At 42.0% G+C, this 19522-nt stretch overlaps 1 protein-coding gene across 1 annotated transcript in view; it reads right to left on the reverse strand.

The window, feature by feature from the left end:
* Nucleotides 1-19522, reverse strand: part of LOC112257357 (E3 ubiquitin-protein ligase TRIM38) — a gene marked incomplete at its 5' end in the record, with an annotated part of 77269 nt that overhangs the window by 47165 nt on the left and 10582 nt on the right. Inside the window, 11 exons of the mRNA XM_042313961.1 lie at nucleotides 2037-2057; nucleotides 2416-2448; nucleotides 2589-2609; nucleotides 2742-2762; nucleotides 3451-3471; nucleotides 9037-9057; nucleotides 15837-15857; nucleotides 16216-16248; nucleotides 16389-16409; nucleotides 16542-16562; nucleotides 17252-17272. Coding sequence (XP_042169895.1) covers nucleotides 2037-2057; nucleotides 2416-2448; nucleotides 2589-2609; nucleotides 2742-2762; nucleotides 3451-3471; nucleotides 9037-9057; nucleotides 15837-15857; nucleotides 16216-16248; nucleotides 16389-16409; nucleotides 16542-16562; nucleotides 17252-17272 — 255 coding nt within the window. The remainder of the gene's footprint in view (nucleotides 1-2036; nucleotides 2058-2415; nucleotides 2449-2588; nucleotides 2610-2741; nucleotides 2763-3450; nucleotides 3472-9036; nucleotides 9058-15836; nucleotides 15858-16215; nucleotides 16249-16388; nucleotides 16410-16541; nucleotides 16563-17251; nucleotides 17273-19522) is intronic.

The raw sequence follows: 19522 nt of genomic DNA on the forward strand, positions 1-19522 counted from the left end.
GCTGTTGGCCCTGAGTCTCAACCCAGCCCTGTGCAACTGGGTTCTGGACTTTCTGACGGGCCGCCCCCAGGTGGTGAAGTTAGGAAACAACATCTCCACTTCACTGACCCTCAACACTGGGGCCCCACAAGGATACGTGCTCAGCCCTTTCCTGTACTCCCTGTTAACCCACGACATCGTGGCCACGCACGCCTCCAACTCAATCATCAAGTTTGCAGACGACACAACAGTAGTGGACTTGATAGCCAACAACAACGAGACGAGGTGAGGCCACTTGGAGTGTGGTGTCAGGAAAACAACCTCTTACTCAACATCAACAAAACATAGGAGATGATCATTGACTTCAGGAAACAGCAGAGGGAGCACCCCTGTATCCACACCGAAGGGACAGCAGTGGAGAAGGTGGAACGTTTAAAGTTCCCGGGCGTACTCCTCACAGACAAACTGAAATGGTCCACCCACACAGACAGTGTAGTGAAGAAGGCGCATGAGTGCCTCTTTAACCTCAGGAGGCTGAAGAAATTTAGCCTGTCACCCAAAACCCTGACTAAATTTTACAGATGCACAATCGAGAGCATCCTGTCGGGCTGTTTTACAGCCTGTCACGGCAACTGCACCACCCACAAGCGCAAGGCTCTCCAGAGGGTGGTACGGCTTGCACAACGCATCACCGGGGGCCAACTACCTGCCCTGACACCTACAACACCCGATCTAACATGAAGGCCAAAAATATAATCAAAGACAACAACCACCCGAGCCACTGCCTGTTCACCCCGCTATCATCCAGAAGGCGAGGTCAGTACAGGTGCATCAAAGCTGGGACCGAGAGACTGAAAAACAGCATCTATCTCAAGGCCATCAGACTGTTAAACAGCCACCACTAACATTGAGTGGCTGCTGCCAACACACTGACTCAACTCTAGCCACTTTAATAATGGGAATTGATGGGAATTGATGGGAAATGATGTAAAATATATCATCAGCCACTTTAAACAATGCTACCTAATATAATGTTTACATAGCCTACATTATTCATCTCATATGTATACGTATATACTGTACTCTATATCATCTACTGCATCTTTATGTAATACATGTATCACTAGCCACTTTAACTATGCCACTTTGTTTACATACTCATCTCATATGTATATACTGTACTTGATACCATCTACTGCATCTTGCCTATGCCGCTCTGTACCATCACTCATTCATATATCTTTATGTACATATTCTTTATCCCCTTACACTTGTGTGTATAAGACAGTAGTTTTGGAATTGTTAGTTAGATTACTTGTTGGTTATTACTGCATTGTCGGAACTAGAAGCACAAGCATTTCGCTACACTCGCATTAACATCTGCTAACCATGTGTATGTGACAAATAAAATTTGATTTGATTTGAAACTACTTGCCCTGACACCTACAACACCCGATCTAACATGAAGGCCAAAAATATAATCAAAGACAACAACCAACCGAGCCACTGCCTGTTCACACCACTATCATCCAGAAGGCGAAGTCAGTACAGGTGCATCAAAGCTGGAACTGAGAGACTGAAAAACAGCTTCTATCTCAAGGCCATCAGACTGATAAACAGTCATCACTAACTCAGAGAAACTGCTGCCTACACTGAGACAAAATCACTAGACACTTTAATAAATGGATCTCTAGTCACTGTAAACAATGTCACTCTAAATAATGCCACTTTAATAATGTTTACATATCTTACTTTACTCATATCATATGTATATACTGTATTTTATACCATCTACTGCACCTTGCCGATGCCGCTCGGCCATAGCTCATCCATGTATTTATTTGTACATATTCTCATTCACTGACTGGTCCATCAGTGATCCAGGTGTATCAGATACTACCTCTCTCTAGTCTAGTGTGCCTCTACAGCCTCAACACATCCTGTTCTAGAACATCAACATGAATGACTTTTCTACTTCCCTAGAAGTTACATCTATAGAAGAGACATTGGTTTACATAATGTTGTAATTAAGGTGATGATCTGAACACACTACTTACCTAGCTTCCCACTGAGGTAATCTGTAAATATGTAGAGTAGATGGAAGACAGTGAGAACATCATTACACATGAACACTAGAAGATGTAGTCTCTCTCTGGGACTCCTTGTCTCATATCACTTTGCTAACGCCACAAATCCTATTTGAGTTCCACCACCTAAATGATTCCAGCGTACCTCTGTGAGACAACTTCTACAATGAAGATATTCTACCCACCACTTCTTAATTTTATTAAATAAATGTGACTGGTACATCAGTGATCCGGGTGTATAAGATTCTACCTCTCTCTAGTCTAGTGATCCTCCACAGCATCAACACATCCTGTTCTAGAACATCATTCTATGGTCTGAAAACACTGGGATATGAAGGACACTACTTACCCAGTTTACTGGTGAGATCCTTTTCAACCTCATCTGTAGACATAGATAATAAGAAAAGTCAGGGAACATTAATGTGAACAACATTGTGGGTTCTACATCTTGAGAAGTTATAGATAGAAGAGACATGGGTTTACAAAATGTTATCAACGTGATGATTTAAAGACACTACTTACCCTTCTCCTTATTGAGGACATCTGTAAACATGTAGAGTAGATGGAAGACAGTGAGAACATCATTAACATGAACACTAGAAGATGTAGTCTGTTTAGTGAATCTTTACAGTCATGTGTATTATCTGGGTTAGGAACAATAAAACCACTACTTACCTCTCTCCTTTGACAAGTCATCTGTAAATATGTAGAGTAGATGGAAGACAGTGAGAACATCATTAACATGAACACTAGAAGATGTAGTCTCTCTCTGGGACTCCTTGTCTCATATCACTTATCTAACGCCACAAATCCTAATTGAGTTCCACCACCTAAGTGATTCCAGCGTACCTCTGTGAGACAACTTCTACAATGAAGATATTCTACCCTACCACCACTTCTTAATTTCATTCAATAAATGTGACTGGTCTATCAGTGATCCTGGTCCATCTGAAACTACCCACTGGGCAAACTACATTATCTCAACATAGATATTTGGGTAATATTTGGTTGAGATGTTGATCAATGAGATTACTACCTACAGTATATTCACCCACTCATAAAGACTGTCAAAAGATAATTGCATTTCCAATGTGTTATAACTAGGTTTTCAACCATCTAAAAATACAACCAAATGGCAGCAGAAAAACAACGTTTTTTGAATTTTTTGTTTGGTTGTCACCCAAATGTCTATCACTGCTCTTTCAACTCATTGAAAGCACAGCAAAGTTGAAATGGGAATACAATGTCAGATATTTTGTTATTTTTAAAATGGATTAATGTGAATATCCATGTGCTTCACCTAATAGCAGAACCAAATGACCTGGATTACAGTTCAAATGTTGACATAATTCTAGCAAAGTGATGATCTGAAGACACTACTTACCTAACCTCTCAGTGAGGACATCTGTGAACATGTAGAGTAGTGGGAAGACAGTGAGAACATCATTAACATGAACACTAGAAGATGTAGTCTCTCTCTGGGACTCCTTGTCTCATATCAATGTTCCAACATCAGATAAAAGTCAGGGAACATGAATATAAACAACATGATGTGTTTCTACTTCACTAGAAGTTACATCTATAGAAGAGACATTGGTTTACATAATGTTATCCAAGTGGTGATCTGAAGACACTATTGTACTTATTATTCTGGGTCCAGAGGTAAAACAAGGTTATATTTTGTGTTCTGATGGGGTACAACAGTTTAACTAAGCTTTTTATTCATGTAAAAGTTATATTCTTTGTTACGGATACAGTTATCCTGTGTGTGTGTGTATCCTGTGTGTGTTTCTTTTCTCTCCTTCTCCCCTCACAGGTGAAAATCATCACTCCCCAATCAGTCAACAATCAATCATCAATCAGAAGACACACCTCCTCCTGTTTCCTACCCTATCACAGTTCCTTTCCCTTGGTTTAAAAACCCCATCATTTGTTTGCTCTAGAGCTCAATCTTTCTGTAAATGCCATGTCTGTAGGTCTCTGTGTTTCACTCTCGCTTTGTGTCTTTACCTCTCTTTTGTTTAAGCACCTCCACAGCACTTTGTCATCACCTGTGAGTATTGTTTTTGGTTATGGTGTTTGGTTGTTGCTGGTGGGAAAAGGGGGAAACCAAGACAAGTCGCCCATGGGCATACACTACCCGTAGGTAAACTTTGTTAAATACACTAGTTAGAACTGGGCGGACCACCCACTGTATTTTTGGTTAGTTAGTTAGCTGTTGTTAAAGTAGGCTAGTCTAGCTTAGGGGTGTTTTTGTATATTTATTGTTTCCTTGGGTCCAGCTCAGCCCCTTTTCCTGCTTCCCCCCCATTACCGTGTGTTTACAAATAAACCTGGAGTTTGACGGTAGATTTCTGTTGTCGTGGTTATTTCATTCACACTTTTACTTTGTCACAATAATAATTTGCATGAGTTATGTTACGGGTCTCATTACCATCCCCCCCTAGACTGTCGGGCCAAAAGGGATTCGTAACATAAGTGGGGGCTCGTCCGGGATCTGTCATAACTGACACCCATGCCGCTCATGTAGATTGTTGTAGTGGTATAGTTCAGTGTTGAGCGTCATAGCTGAAGTAGCATTAGTGTTTGCTATTTTCTTTGGCACTTGTGAAGTAGTGTAAAATGACTACTTTTGATTTGAAATCCTTTTTGGATAACCCTTCGTGGGAGGTTTTTGACAAATGTCGTAGAGTTGATTTAATGACCTTGGCTGACCATTATTCAGTATCGTTTCCGCAGAGTTTAGTTAAGGCGGAGGTTAAACAGCTAGTATTAAATGTATTGTTGGAAGAGCAGGTGCTTGTGTTACCGCTGCCTGAGTCTACTACCCCTGTAGGGGATGTTGCTGCTCCTGTAAGCCCATTGGTGTCTGATAATGAGGGAGAGGCTAAAACACCAGCCACATTGTCCCGTTTTGATCCACTCTCCCCACTGTCAAATGGTGATGCCAGGAGGGATGTCTGTTTAGCACAGTTCCAACTGGAGGTGGAAGAGAGAGCCCAAATTAGGCGAGAGACTTTCCAGTTGGAGATGTGTAAAATTGAGGCAGAAAAAGAACGAGAACAAAGGCAGTTGGAGTTCAAAATGCGCCAGATGGAACTGGAGGCAGAGACCGCAAGGCTAGCCTTCGTTCCTACTGTGCCTGTTTGTGAGCCGTCCTCACCTGCTGTGTCCTCAAACACGTTTGACATTAGTAGGCAGATTGCCTTCGTACCTTTGTTCAGAGAGTCAGAGGTTGACTCCTATTTTTGTGTATTTGAGCGTATAGCCGTAGCATTGAAATGGCCTGAAGAGGTATGGTGTCTTACTTCAGTGTAAATTAACTGGTAAAGCCCAAGAGGTTTTGTCAGCGCTACCTCTAGAGGACAGTTTGAATTATGGTCAAAGCTACTGTTCTTCGTGCCTATGAGCTTGTGCCTGAGGCATACCGACAGAGATTTAGGTCTCATAGAAAGTCTTCTAGTAAGACTTATGTGGAATTTGCTAGAGACAAGGGAAATCTGTTTGATAAATGGCATGCTGCTAGTAAGGTAACTGATTTCAACTCTCTCCGGGAGTTAATCTTGTTGGAAGAGTTTAAAAATTGCTTACCCGAACGCATTGTAGTTTACCTAAACGAACAGAAAGTATCCTCCCTGGCAGAAGCGTCTGTGTTGGCAGACGAGTTTGTGTTGACGCACAAGAGTGTGTTTTCGGCTCAAACTGAGAGTAGAGCCACTGAGTTTCCTACCTTTAGTCCTAGTCGGCCAACAGTAGTATATCAAGCACGCCAGAAGAATGAGCGTCCCTGTTTCTATTGTCATAAAGTAGGACATATGATTAATGATTGCTTCCTGCTTAAACGCAAACAAGGGATGCCTCTTCGTGCCAAGCCACCAACAGGTGTTGCTCTAATTCGTACGGTTGTGAGGTCCGCAACAAAACAGGTGCCTCAGGGTAACTGTAGTTTGAAAGTCTCAGTCCCCGACCGCAGTTATGAACCATTCATTTGAGGGGTTTGTGTCCCTAACGAATGACGAAGCGTCTCAGCGACCGGTTAAAATCCTTCGAGATACTGGTGCGGCGCAGTCGTTTATATTGTCTGATGTGTTGCCCTTATCTGACGATACATACTGTGGTTCCAGTGTGTTAGTGCAGGGTATTGAAATGGGTTTTGTTCCAGTGCCATTGCACTTTGTGAAAGTACACTCTGAGTTAATCAGTGGAATATTCAGAGTGGGGGTACGTCCTATGTTGCCAGTGAAAGGTGTGACCTTTATAATGGGTAACGATATTGCCGGAGGAAACGTAGTACCCGTATTGGAAGTATTGGATAAAAGTGACCACCCTCTCTCGAATGAGCTGGCACAGAGTTATCCACATGTGTTCCCCGCTCGTGCTGTCACTCGTGCTCAGGCACTACAAGAGGGTGACGTGATAGATTTGTCGAACACTGTTCTGTTCAAAGAGGTTGATCAAGAAGATGGATTGTGTGATACCTCTGAGAAGCTGACAAACAGCCCAGGAAAGCCTCTGACAAACAGCCCAGGAAAGAATCAAAGAACGTTGAACTTATTGCTGAGGCCATACAGTTACCAGTCACTCGTGAGCAGCTGCTTGCTAACCAAAAGGTTGACAACAGGCTTGCTAAATGTTTTTCTAGTGTTGTCTCATTGGAAGACGTGAAGAAGAAGAACGTGGCTTACTTCATTGATGGTAATCTCCTCATGCGTAAATGGAAATCCCATGTTGACGCGGATGGAGATTGGAATGCTGTTTACCAAATAGTGATTCCTACAGCCTTTTGACAAAATGTGTTATCCCTTGCTCATGATCACCAGTGGTCTGGTCATTTAGGAATCACAAAAACTTATGATCGGATCCTTCGACATTTCTTTTGGCCGGGTTTAAAACAAGATGTGGCTCAGTTCTGTCGGACATGCCACACATGTCAGATAACAGGAAAACCAAACCAGGTTATTCCTCCCGCTCCTCTTTGTCCCATACCTGTCATAGGTGAACCATTCGAGCATGTGGTGGTTGATTGTGTCGGACCGTTACCGAAGACAAAATCGGGTAACCAGTTTTTGTTAACGATAATGTGTATGGCTACAAGATACCCCGAGGCCATTCCTCTGAGAAGGATTACAGCCCCGGTAGTGAGTAAAGCCTTAATAAAATTCTTCACGACATTCGGGTTACCTAAGGTGGTACAAAGCGATCAAGGTACCAATTTCCTATCCAAGCTCTTCAAGCAGGTGTTAAAATCCTTGTCAATTACGCACCGTGTGTCAAGCGCCTATCACCCAGAGTCTCAGGGTGCGCTTGAAAGATGGCATCAGACACTGAAGTCTATGCTACGTAAATATTGTTTGGAATCTGAGAAAGATTGGGGGAGTTCCTCTAGTTTTGTTTGCTGCTCGTGAAACTGTGCAGGAGTCCCTAGGTTTCAGCCCGGCTGAACTGGTGTTTGGTCACACAGTGAGAGGACCAATGAAAGTCCTTAAAGAACAGTTCTTGTCCCAAGAGTTGTGTACAGGAGACGAGAATGTGTTGGACTACGTTAGTCGCTTTCGTGAGCGCCTACACCAAGCTTGTGCTCTCGCAAAGGAAGCTCTGTCTTCCTCACAGAGGAGCATGAAAAGACACTATGATAAAGAGGCTGTTTCTCGTCCACTACAGCCAGGTGACCAAGTACTGGTGTTATTACCTGTTCCAGGATCTTCACTGTCAGCTCGTTTCTCTGGTCCTTATTTAATTGAAAAGAAAATAAGTGAAACTGACTATGTGCTTCAAACTCCTGATAGACAACGCCAATCTCGTGTGTGTCACATTAACATGTTGAAAGCTTACCACACCCGACCCATCACACAGTTAGAGAGTTCAAAAACAGAGGAAGGTACTGCTGTCTCCTCTGCTACTACTGCTATGATAGTGGACTGTCATATTGATGATGTTGATGGCTTGGAGTTGCGCAATACTCAGCAGCAGTGTGTTAGATTGCCCAACTCAGAAATGCTGCTGTCTATCCAATCCGGTCTGGTTCATTTAACGGATGGACAGGCCAATGATATTGTGAGGCTACTACACAGTTTTCAATGTCTCTTTAATGACGTTCCTACTCGCACCAATGTGTTGGAACATGACATTAATGTTGGAAATGCTACACCTATCAAGCAACACCCATATCGTATCAACGCTTCCAAGAGGAAGATAATGAAGGATGAGGTGAGATATTTGTTGTAGAATGACCTGGCTAAGCCAAGTTCAAGCCCTTGGAGTTCTCCTTGCATTCTAGTTCCTAAACCTGATGGTACATCCAGGTTATGTATGGATTATCGAAAGGTAAATTCTGTCACAATGCCAGATTCGTTCCCGTTACCCCGACTGGACGACTGTATCGACACTATTGGTGCTGCTAAGTATGTAACTAAGTTAGACCTCTTAAAAGGTTACTGGCAGGTTCCGTTAACTTCACGTGCTTCTGAGATTTCTGCCTTTGTGACCCCAGACAACTTCCTACAGTACTCAGTCATTGCTTTTGGGATGCGAAATGCACCAGCCACCTTCCAACGACTGGTTAACTCCGTATTAGCTAGCATTCCTAATTGTAGTGCATACCTTGATGACCTAGTGATTTATTCGTCTGAGTGGTCAGATCATGTTGACTCGCTAAGGGTAGTATGTGAACGGTTGGCAGCTGCTTCTCTAACCCTGAACTTGGCAAAGTCACAATAATAATAGTCACAGTCACTTACTTTGTCACAATAATAATTTGCATGAGTTATGTTACGGGTCTCATTACCATCCCCCCCTAGACTGTCGGGCCAAAAGGGATTCGTAACATTCTTCAAGAATCACACATATTTCATTTATAACAATAAATTTGATGTAGCAACTACCGATTGTCCCTTTGTTCTCAACAACAAAAAATCTACACAGAATGGTTTATGTAAATCTAGCGAAGTGATGATCTGAAGACACTACTTACCCTTCTCCTTCCTGAGGTCATCTGTAAACATGTAGAGTAGATGGAAGACAGTGAGAACATCATTAACATGAACACTAGAAGATGTAGTCTCTCTCTGGGACTCCTTGGTCAAGGATTCAATCCAGTGTGTGCTATACCGAAGGACACTTCACAGCTGACAATGCACATTTAAAAGGCATTTTCCACGAGCATTCGCATAGATTGCATTCATGGTAAACACTGCACATGTCGACTCAAGCGTAAAATACCTTTAAAAGTGTGTTACAGTGTGCTGTGTTATAATGCTCCTTGAATTAAATCCCGGCCCTTGTCTCATACCACTGTTCCAACATCAGAAGAAACATCTCAAATGTGCACAGCAACAAAAGAAGACTTTAAATGCTTCACATAATTCTAGCAAAGTGATGATCTGAAGACACTATTTACTCCTCTCCTTCCTCAGGTCATCTGTAAACATGTAGAGTAGATGGAAGACAGTGAGAATATCATTAACTTGTTGAGGATAGGGGGCAGTATTTTCACTTTGGATGAATTGCGTGCCCATAGTGAACTGCATCAAACTCTGTCCTAGATTGCTAATATATGCATATTAGTATTACTATTGGATAGAAAAACTGTTTGAATTATGTCTGTGAGTATAACAGAACTCATAGGGCAGGCAATCTTCCAAACAAGAAGTGAAATTCTGTTGGGGCAACTTTGACGTCATCGCCCCCTCCTTTCCCAACAAGATATGGATCTGGAAGCACTTCCTACGCCTTCCACTAGATGTCCTCATTCAGTAGAAAGTGTAATGGAGCATTTGCTGTGAACTTTGACCGAATGGGCGGGAAAATAGCCAGTGTCCTGACAGAATGCCATTTTGCTGTGGCGCATTTCTCTGTGGGTGCTACGGCTGTTCCATTCGGCCCCAGATGAAAACGTATGATCCGGTTGGAACGTTATTGGATATATATGATAATAACATCCTGAAGATTGATTCTCTATTTAGTTTGACCAGTTTATTCGACCTGGAATATATCTTTTGGAAGTTTTTGTGCGAGTTATCTTGGACCAGCAGTCCGTTTTTGGGCACGTGAGCTGAAAGTGATAGCAAATGCAGCTACTTGGACACTAGTATTGGACATTATGGAACAAAACAACGATTTATTGTGGAACTAGGACTCCTTGCACGACATTCTGATGAAAGATCATCAAAGGTAAGGGAATATTTATGTTGTAATTTCGTATTTCTGTTGACTCCAACATGGTGGTTACGTCTGAGCGCCGTCTCAGATTATTGCAATGTTAGGCCTTTTCTGTAACGTTTAAAAAACTCTGACACAGCGGTTGCATTAAGAACCAGTGTATCTTTAATTATATGTAGAACATGTATCTTTAGTCAAAGTTTATGATGAGTATTTCTGTTATCTGGCATAGCTTTCTATAATTCCTCCGGATATTTTGGAGGAATTTCTGAACATGGCATCAATGTAAACCGAGATGTGTGGATATAAAAATACATATTATCGAACAAAACATAAATGTACTGTGTAACATGTCATATGACTGTCATCTGATGAAGATTTTCAAAAGGTTAGTGATTCATTTTATTTCTAATCTTGCTTTTGAGATTTTATCTTTGTCGGGAAAAAATGGCTGCGTTTTTTCTTTGGTTTGGTGGTGGTCTAACATAAATATATGTTGTGTTTTCGCTGTAAAACATTTAAAAATCTGACATGATGGGTAGATGAACAAGATGTTTATCTTTCATTTGAGGTATTGGACTTGTTCATGTGTGAAAGTTAAATATTTCTAAAGAATATTTTTGAATTCCCTGCGCCACCTTTTCAGCGGAACAGGGGGGGGGTGGAGTTCCCTGAGGGGAACTCCTTGCCCCAACAGGTTTTAACATGTTACAGGGTCCACAGGAAATCACAGACTACAATAACAAAAACAGCCACGTCACGGATACTGACGTCACACTTCCAGACAAAGTAAACACCTTCTTTGCCCGCTTTGAGGATAATACAGTGCCACCGTCACGGCTCGCTAACAAAGACTGCGCCCCCCCTATCCTTCTCAGCCGTTGACGTGAGTAAAACATTTAAATGTGTTAACACATTGTTAACACATGTAAACACATAGTAACACTGCAAAAAGACTAGAAATCATGGTGAATAACAATCTAACACAGGATGCAGTCAAAATAGCAATAGCCTTCAATTCCAACTTTATTGACTCTGTCAGGGTACTGACACAGAACCCCTCCACTGGTTTCTTGGGCTCAGTGCTAGTGAATGACGCTCAACCTGTCTTCATCATAAGGGAGGTTTCTGAGTCAAAGGTAAACAAGGTGATTAGCTCACTAAAGAACTCTAAAGCCAAAGATGTGTTTTGGCTGGACTCTGCCTTTCTTAAAAACTACAAATAGTCACTCATTGGCCCCATTACTAAGGTCACCAACACATCTATTGGTCAGGGGTGTTTCCAAGGGTCTGGAAGTCGGCCATAATAATGGCCATCTTTAAATTGGGCGACCCTGCTGATGTGAATAACTACAGGCCCATTAGTATACTACCTGTGGTGTCAAAGGTTGTTGAAAAGTGTGTAGCAGAACTGATTGCCCACCTCAACATCAGCCCCTTCACATTACACTCCATGCAGTTTGGCTTTAGAGCAAAACACTCCACAGAAACGGCAACTGTTTTCTTCTGGAAAATGTGAAGCCCAAGATGGACAAAGGGGGCGTTGTTGGAGCTGTGTTTCTGGACCTAAGGAAGTCTGTTGATACTGTTAACCATGAGATTCTCATCACAAAATTGTCCAAGTTCAACTTTTCCCCCGATGCCTTGAGATGGATGAAATCATACCTTGAAGGCAGAACTCAGTGTGTCAGAGTGAGCAATGAGCTGTCGCCCACTCTTAGCTATGATGTGGGCGTGCTCCAAGGGTCAATACTGGGGCCCCTCCTGTTTAGCCTGTACATTAAGGATCTGCCTTCTGTCTGTACTGGGTCTGAAGTTCAAATGTATGCAGATGATACAGTGATATACAGTGGAGAGAACAAGAATTTGATACACTGCCCGATTTTGCAGGTTGTCCAACTTACAAAGCATGTAGAGGTCTGTAATTTTTATCATAGGTACAATTCAACTGTGAGAGACGGAATCTAAAACAAAAATCACATTGTATGATTTTAAGTAATTAATTAGCATTTTATTGCATGACATAAGTATTTGATCACCTACCAACCAGTAAGAATTTGGTCACAGACCTGTTAGTTTGCTTTAAGAAGCCCTCCTGTTCTCCATTCATTACCTGTATTAACTGCACCTGTTTGAACTCGTTACCTTTGTATATGAAAACCTGCAAAATCAGCCAGTGTCAAATACTTGTTCTCCCACTGTATGTGAATGCCAAGAGCAACAAGCTTCACAAGAACTCACTCTGTAATGGTCCTGGTTACAAAGTGGCCCAGCCAGTCTCAAGACCTGTCTTCACAAAACCAACAATAGAAAGATGTATTTGTGAGGGAGCTGAAAGTCCATATTGCCCAGAGACAGTCCAGATAACCAAAAACCTGAATTGCCGATTTATAGAAATTGTTTGACTATAGAGGTAACAAAACTGTACTTCAAATCTATGGGCCAAAACCCTGCTGCAGTGTGGTAAACCTGGTCAAAAACTCAGTCAGGAAACAGGTATGATCTCTGTAATTGCAAACAAAGGTTTCTGTACCAAATATTAAGTTCTGCTTTTCTGAAGTATCAAATACTTATGTCATGCAATAAAATGCAAATGAATTACTTAAAAATCATACTGTCTGCCATGAGAGGTGACTGTATAGTTCCCTTAAAGAAAAGCACCTTTAGTAAATCCGCTTTCTCTGTGAGAGCTTCCCATGTCTGGAATTCACTGCCTTCAGACACACATAACTGCACCACATATCACACTTTCACAAAATGTATGAATACATGGCTAAAGGTCAATCAGATTTGTGATCATAATCCCTAGCTGTGTGTTGCCGCTTTCCATGTTGTCTGTTGTCTGTAGCTTGTGAGGTGTGGAAACACTTTGTTGCTTTTATGAATTTTGTCTTGCTGCCTTTTGTTCTATGTTGCTCTGTCTGTATGCTACGTCTTGCTTGTCCTATGTTGCTCTGTCTGTATGCTATGTCTTTCTTGTCCTATGTTGCTCTGCGTGTGCTCAATGATTGTCTGTATTGTTATTGTTTTTAATAACCTGCCCAGGGACTACGGTTGAAAATTAGCCGGCCGGCTAAAACCGGCACTTTTACTGAAATGTTGATTAATGTGCACAGTCCCTGTAAAAATAAAATAAACTCAAACTCAAACCTCGCAAGGCTGCAGGCCCAGACGGCATCCCTAGCCACGTCCTCAGAGCACTTGCAGACCAGCTGGCTGGTGTGTTTACAGACATATTTAGTAGCTCCCTATCCCAGTCTGTTGTCCCCACATGCTTCAAGATGGCTACCATTGTTCCTGTACACAGGAAGGCAAAGGTATCTGAATTAAACATCTACTGCCCGTCGCACTCACTTCTGTCATCATGAAGTGCTTTGAGAGGCTAGTCAAGGATCATATCACCGCCACCTTACCGGCCACCCTACACCCACTTCAGTTTGCAAACCGCCCCAACAGGTCCACAGATGATGCAATCGCCATCTCACTGCACACTGCCCTAACCCATCTGGACAAAAATAATACTTATGTAAGAATGCTGTTTATTGACTATAGCTCAGCATTCAACACCATAGTACCCTCGAAGCTCTTCATCAAGCTGTTGGCCCTGAGTCTCAACCCGCCCTGTGCAACTGGGTTCTGACTTTCTGACGGGCCGCCCCAGGTGGTGAAGTTAGGAAACAACATCTCCACTTCACTGACCCTCAACACTGGGGCCCCACAAGGATACGTGCTCAGCCCTTTCCTGTACTCCCTGTTAACCCACGACATCGTGGCCACGCACGCCTCCAACTCAATCATCAAGTTTGCAGACGACACAACAGTAGTGGACTTGATAGCCAACAACAACCAGACAGCCTACAGGGAGGAGGTGAGGCCACTTGGAGTGTGGTGTCAGGAAAACAACCTCTTACTCAACATCAACAAAACATAGGAGATGATCATTGACTTCAGGAAACAGCAGAGGGAGCACCCCTGTATCCACACCGAAGGGACAGCAGTGGAGAAGGTGGAACGTTTAAAGTTCCCGGGCGTACTCCTCACAGACAAACTGAAATGGTCCACCCACACAGACAGTGTAGTGAAGAAGGCACATGAGTGCCTCTTTAACCTCAGGAGGCTGAAGAAATTTAGCCTGTCACCCAAAACCCTGACTAACTTTTACAGATGCACAATCGAGAGCATCCTGTCGGGCTGTTTTACAGCCTGTCACGGCAACTGCACCACCCACAAGCGCAAGGCTCTCCAGAGGGTGGTACGGCTTGCACAATGCATCACCGGGGGCCAACTACCTGCCCTGACACCTACAACACCCGATCTAACATGAAGGCCAAAAATATAATCAAAGACCACAACCACCCGAGCCACTGCCTGTTCACCCCGCTATCATCCAGAAGGCGAGGTCAGTACAGGTGCATCAAAGCTGGGACCGAGAGACTGAAAAACAGCATCTATCTCAAGGCCATCAGACTGTTAAACAGCCACCACTAACATTGAGTGGCTGCTGCCAACACACTGACTCAACTCTAGCCACTTTAATAATGGGAATTGATGGGAAATGATGTAAAATATATCACCAGCCACTTTAAACAATGCTACCTAATATAATGTTTACATAGCCTACATTATTCATCTCATATGTATACGTATATACTGTACTCTATATCATCTACTGCATCTTTATGTAATACATGTATCACTAGCCACTTTAACTATGCCACTTTGTTTTCATACTCATCTCATATGTATATACTGTACTTGATACCATCTACTGCATCTTGCCTATGCCATCACTCATTCATATATCTTTATGTACATATTCTTTATCCCCTTACACTTGTGTGTATAAGACAGTAGTTTTGGAATTGTTAGTTAGATTACTTGTTGGTTATTACTGCATTGTCGGAACTAGAAGCACAAGCATTTCGCTACACTCGCATTAACATCTGCTAACCATGTGTATGTGACAAATAAAATTTGATTTGATTTGAAACTACTTGCCCTGACACCTACAACACCCGATCTAACATGAAGGCCAAAAATATAATCAAAGACAACAACCACCGAGCCACTGCCTGTTCACACCACTATCATCCAGAAGGCGAAGTCAGTACAGGTGCATCAAAGCTGGAACTGAGAGACTGAAAAACAGCTTCTATCTCAAGGCCATCAGACTGATAAACAGTCATCACTAACTCAGAGAAACTGCTGCCTACACTGAGACAAAATCACTAGACACTTTAATAAATGGATCTCTAGTCACTGTAAACAATGTCACTGTAAATAATGCCACTTTAATAATGTTTACATATCTTACTTTACTCATATCATATACTGTATTTTATACCATCTACTGCACCTTGCCGATGCCGCTCGGCCATAGCTCATCCATGTATTTATTTGTACATATTCTCATTCACTGACTGGTCCATCAGTGATCCAGGTGTATCAGATACTACCTCTCTCTAGTCTAGTGTGCCTCTACAGCCTCAACACATCCTGTTCTAGAACATCAACATGAATGACTTTTCTACTTCCCTAGAAGTTACATCTATAGAAGAGACATTGGTTTACATAATGTTGTAATTAAGGTGATGATCTGAACACACTACTTACCTAGCTTCCCACTGAGGTAATCTGTAAATATGTAGAGTAGATGGAAGACAGTGAGAACATCATTACACATGAACACTAGAAGATGTAGTCTCTCTCTGGGACTCCTTGTCTCATATCACTTTGCTAACGCCACAAATCCTATTTGAGTTCCACCACCTAAATGATTCCAGCGTACCTCTGTGAGACAACTTCTACAATGAAGATATTCTACCCACCACTTCTTAATTTTATTAAATAAATGTGACTGGTACATCAGTGATCCGGGTGTATAAGATTCTACCTCTCTCTAGTCTAGTGATCCTCCACAGCATCAACACATCCTGTTCTAGAACATCATTCTATGGTCTGAAAACACTGGGATATGAAGGACACTACTTACCCAGTTTACTGGTGAGATCCTTTTCAACCTCATCTGTAGACATAGATAATAAGAAAAGTCAGGGAACATTAATGTGAACAACATTGTGGGTTCTACATCTTGAGAAGTTATAGATAGAAGAGACATGGGTTTACAAAATGTTATCAACGTGATGATTTAAAGACACTACTTACCCTTCTCCTTATTGAGGACATCTGTAAACATGTAGAGTAGATGGAAGACAGTGAGAACATCATTAACATGAACACTAGAAGATGTAGTCTGTTTAGTGAATCTTTACAGTCATGTGTATTATCTGGGTTAGGAACAATAAAACCACTACTTACCTCTCTCCTTTGACAAGTCATCTGTAAATATGTAGAGTAGATGGAAGACAGTGAGAACATCATTAACATGAACACTAGAAGATGTAGTCTCTCTCTCTGGGACTCCTTGTCTCATATCACTTATCTAACGCCACAAATCCTAATTGAGTTCCACCACCTAAGTGATTCCAGCGTACCTCTGTGAGACAACTTCTACAATGAAGATATTCTACCCTACCACCACTTCTTAATTTCATTCAATAAATGTGACTGGTCTATCAGTGATCCTGGTCCATCTGAAACTACCCACTGGGCAAACTACATTATCTCAACATAGATATTTGGGTAATATTTGGTTGAGATGTTGATCAATGAGATTACTACCTACAGTATATTCACCCACTCATAAAGACTGTCAAAAGATAATTGCATTTCCAATGTGTTATAACTAGGTTTTCAACCATCTAAAAATACAACCAAATGGCAGCAGAAAAACAACGTTTTTGAATTTTTTGTTTGGTTGTCACCCAAATGTCTATCACTGCTCTTTCAACTCATTGAAAGCACAGCAAAGTTGAAATGGGAATACAATGTCAGATATTTTGTTATTTTTAAAATGGATTAATGTGAATATCCATGTGCTTCACCTAATAGCAGAACCAAATGACCTGGATTACAGTTCAAATGTTGACATAATTCTAGCAAAGTGATGATCTGAAGACACTACTTACCTAACCTCTCAGTGAGGACATCTGTGAACATGTAGAGTAGTGGGAAGACAGTGAGAACATCATTAACATGAACACTAGAAGATGTAGTCTCTCTCTGGGACTCCTTGTCTCATATCAATGTTCCAACATCAGATAAAAGTCAGGGAACATGAATATAAACAACATGATGTGTTTCTACTTCACTAGAAGTTACATCTATAGAAGAGACATTGGTTTACATAATGTTATCCAAGTGGTGATCTGAAGACACTATTGTACTTATTATTCTGGGTCCAGAGGTAAAACAAGGTTATATTTTGTGTTCTGATGGGGTACAACAGTTTAACTAAGCTTTTTATTCATGTAAAAGTTATATTCTTTGTTACGGATACAGTTATCCTGTGTGTGTGTGTATCCTGTGTGTGTTTCTTTTCTCTCCTTCTCCCCTCACAGGTGAAAATCATCACTCCCCAATCAGTCAACAATCAATCATCAATCAGAAGACACACCTCCTCCTGTTTCCTACCCTATCACAGTGCCTTTCCCTTCGTTTAAAAACCCCATCATTTGTTTGCTCTAGAGCTCAATCTTTCTGTAAATGCCATGTCTGTAGGTCTCTGTGTTTCACTCTCGCTTTGTGTCTTTACCTCTCTTTTGTTTAAGCACCTCCACAGCACTTTGTCATCACCTGTGAGTATTGTTTTTGGTTATGGTGTTTGGTTGTTGCTGGTGGGAAAAGGGGGAAACCAAGACAAGTCGCCCATGGGCATACACTACCCGTAGGTAAACTTTGTTAAATACACTAGTTAGAACTGGGCGGACCACCCACTGTATTTTTGGTTAGTTAGTTAGCTGTTGTTAAAGTAGGCTAGTCTAGCTTAGGGGTGTTTTTGTATATTTATTGTTTCCTTGGGTCCAGCTCAGCCCCTTTTCCTGCTTCCCCCATTACCGTGTGTTTACAAATAAACCTGGAGTTTGACGGTAGATTTCTGTTGTCGTGGTTATTTCATTCACACTTTTACTTTGTCACAATAATAATTTGCATGAGTTATGTTACGGGTCTCATTACCATCCCCCCCTAGACTGTCGGGCCAAAAGGGATTCGTAACATAAGTGGGGGCTCGTCCGGGATCTGTCATAACTGACACCCATGCCGCTCATGTAGATTGTTGTAGTGGTATAGTTCAGTGTTGAGCGTCATAGCTGAAGTAGCATTAGTGTTTGCTATTTTCTTTGGCACTTGTGAAGTAGTGTAAAATGACTACTTTTGATTTGAAATCCTTTTTGGATAACCCTTCGTGGGAGGTTTTTGACAAATGTCGTAGAGTTGATTTAATGACCTTGGCTGACCATTATTCAGTATCGTTTCCGCAGAGTTTAGTTAAGGCGGAGGTTAAACAGCTAGTATTAAATGTATTGTTGGAAGAGCAGGTGCTTGTGTTACCGCTGCCTGAGTCTACTACCCCTGTAGGGGATGTTGCTGCTCCTGTAAGCCCATTGGTGTCTGATAATGAGGGAGAGGCTAAAACACCAGCCACATTGTCCCGTTTTGATCCACTCTCCCCACTGTCAAATGGTGATGCCAGGAGGGATGTCTGTTTAGCACAGTTCCAACTGGAGGTGGAAGAGAGAGCCCAAATTAGGCGAGAGACTTTCCAGTTGGAGATGTGTAAAATTGAGGCAGAAAAAGAACGAGAACAAAGGCAGTTGGAGTTCAAAATGCGCCAGATGGAACTGGAGGCAGAGACCGCAAGGCTAGCCTTCGTTCCTGCTGTGCCTGTTTGTGAGCCGTCCTCACCTGCTGTGTCCTCAAACACGTTTGACATTAGTAGGCAGATTGCCTTCGTACCTTTGTTCAGAGAGTCAGAGGTTGACTCCTATTTTTGTGTATTTGAGCGTATAGCCGTAGCATTGAAATGGCCTGAAGAGGTATGGTGTCTTACTTCAGTGTAAATTAACTGGTAAAGCCCAAGAGGTTTTGTCAGCGCTACCTCTAGAGGACAGTTTGAATTATGGTCAAAGCTACTGTTCTTCGTTCCTATGAGCTTGTGCCTGAGGCATACCGACAGAGATTTAGGTCTCATAGAAAGTCTTCTAGTAAGACTTATGTGGAATTTGCTAGAGACAAGGGAAATCTGTTTGATAAATGGCATGCTGCTAGTAAGGTAACTGATTTCAACTCTCTCCGGGAGTTAATCTTGTTGGAAGAGTTTAAAAATTGCTTACCCGAACGCATTGTAGTTTACCTAAACGAACAGAAAGTATCCTCCCTGGCAGAAGCGTCTGTGTTGG

The sequence above is a fragment of the Oncorhynchus tshawytscha genome, unplaced genomic scaffold (assembly GCF_018296145.1).
Source record: "Oncorhynchus tshawytscha isolate Ot180627B unplaced genomic scaffold, Otsh_v2.0 Un_contig_9171_pilon_pilon, whole genome shotgun sequence".
Taxonomy (NCBI): Eukaryota; Metazoa; Chordata; class Actinopteri; order Salmoniformes; family Salmonidae; genus Oncorhynchus; species Oncorhynchus tshawytscha.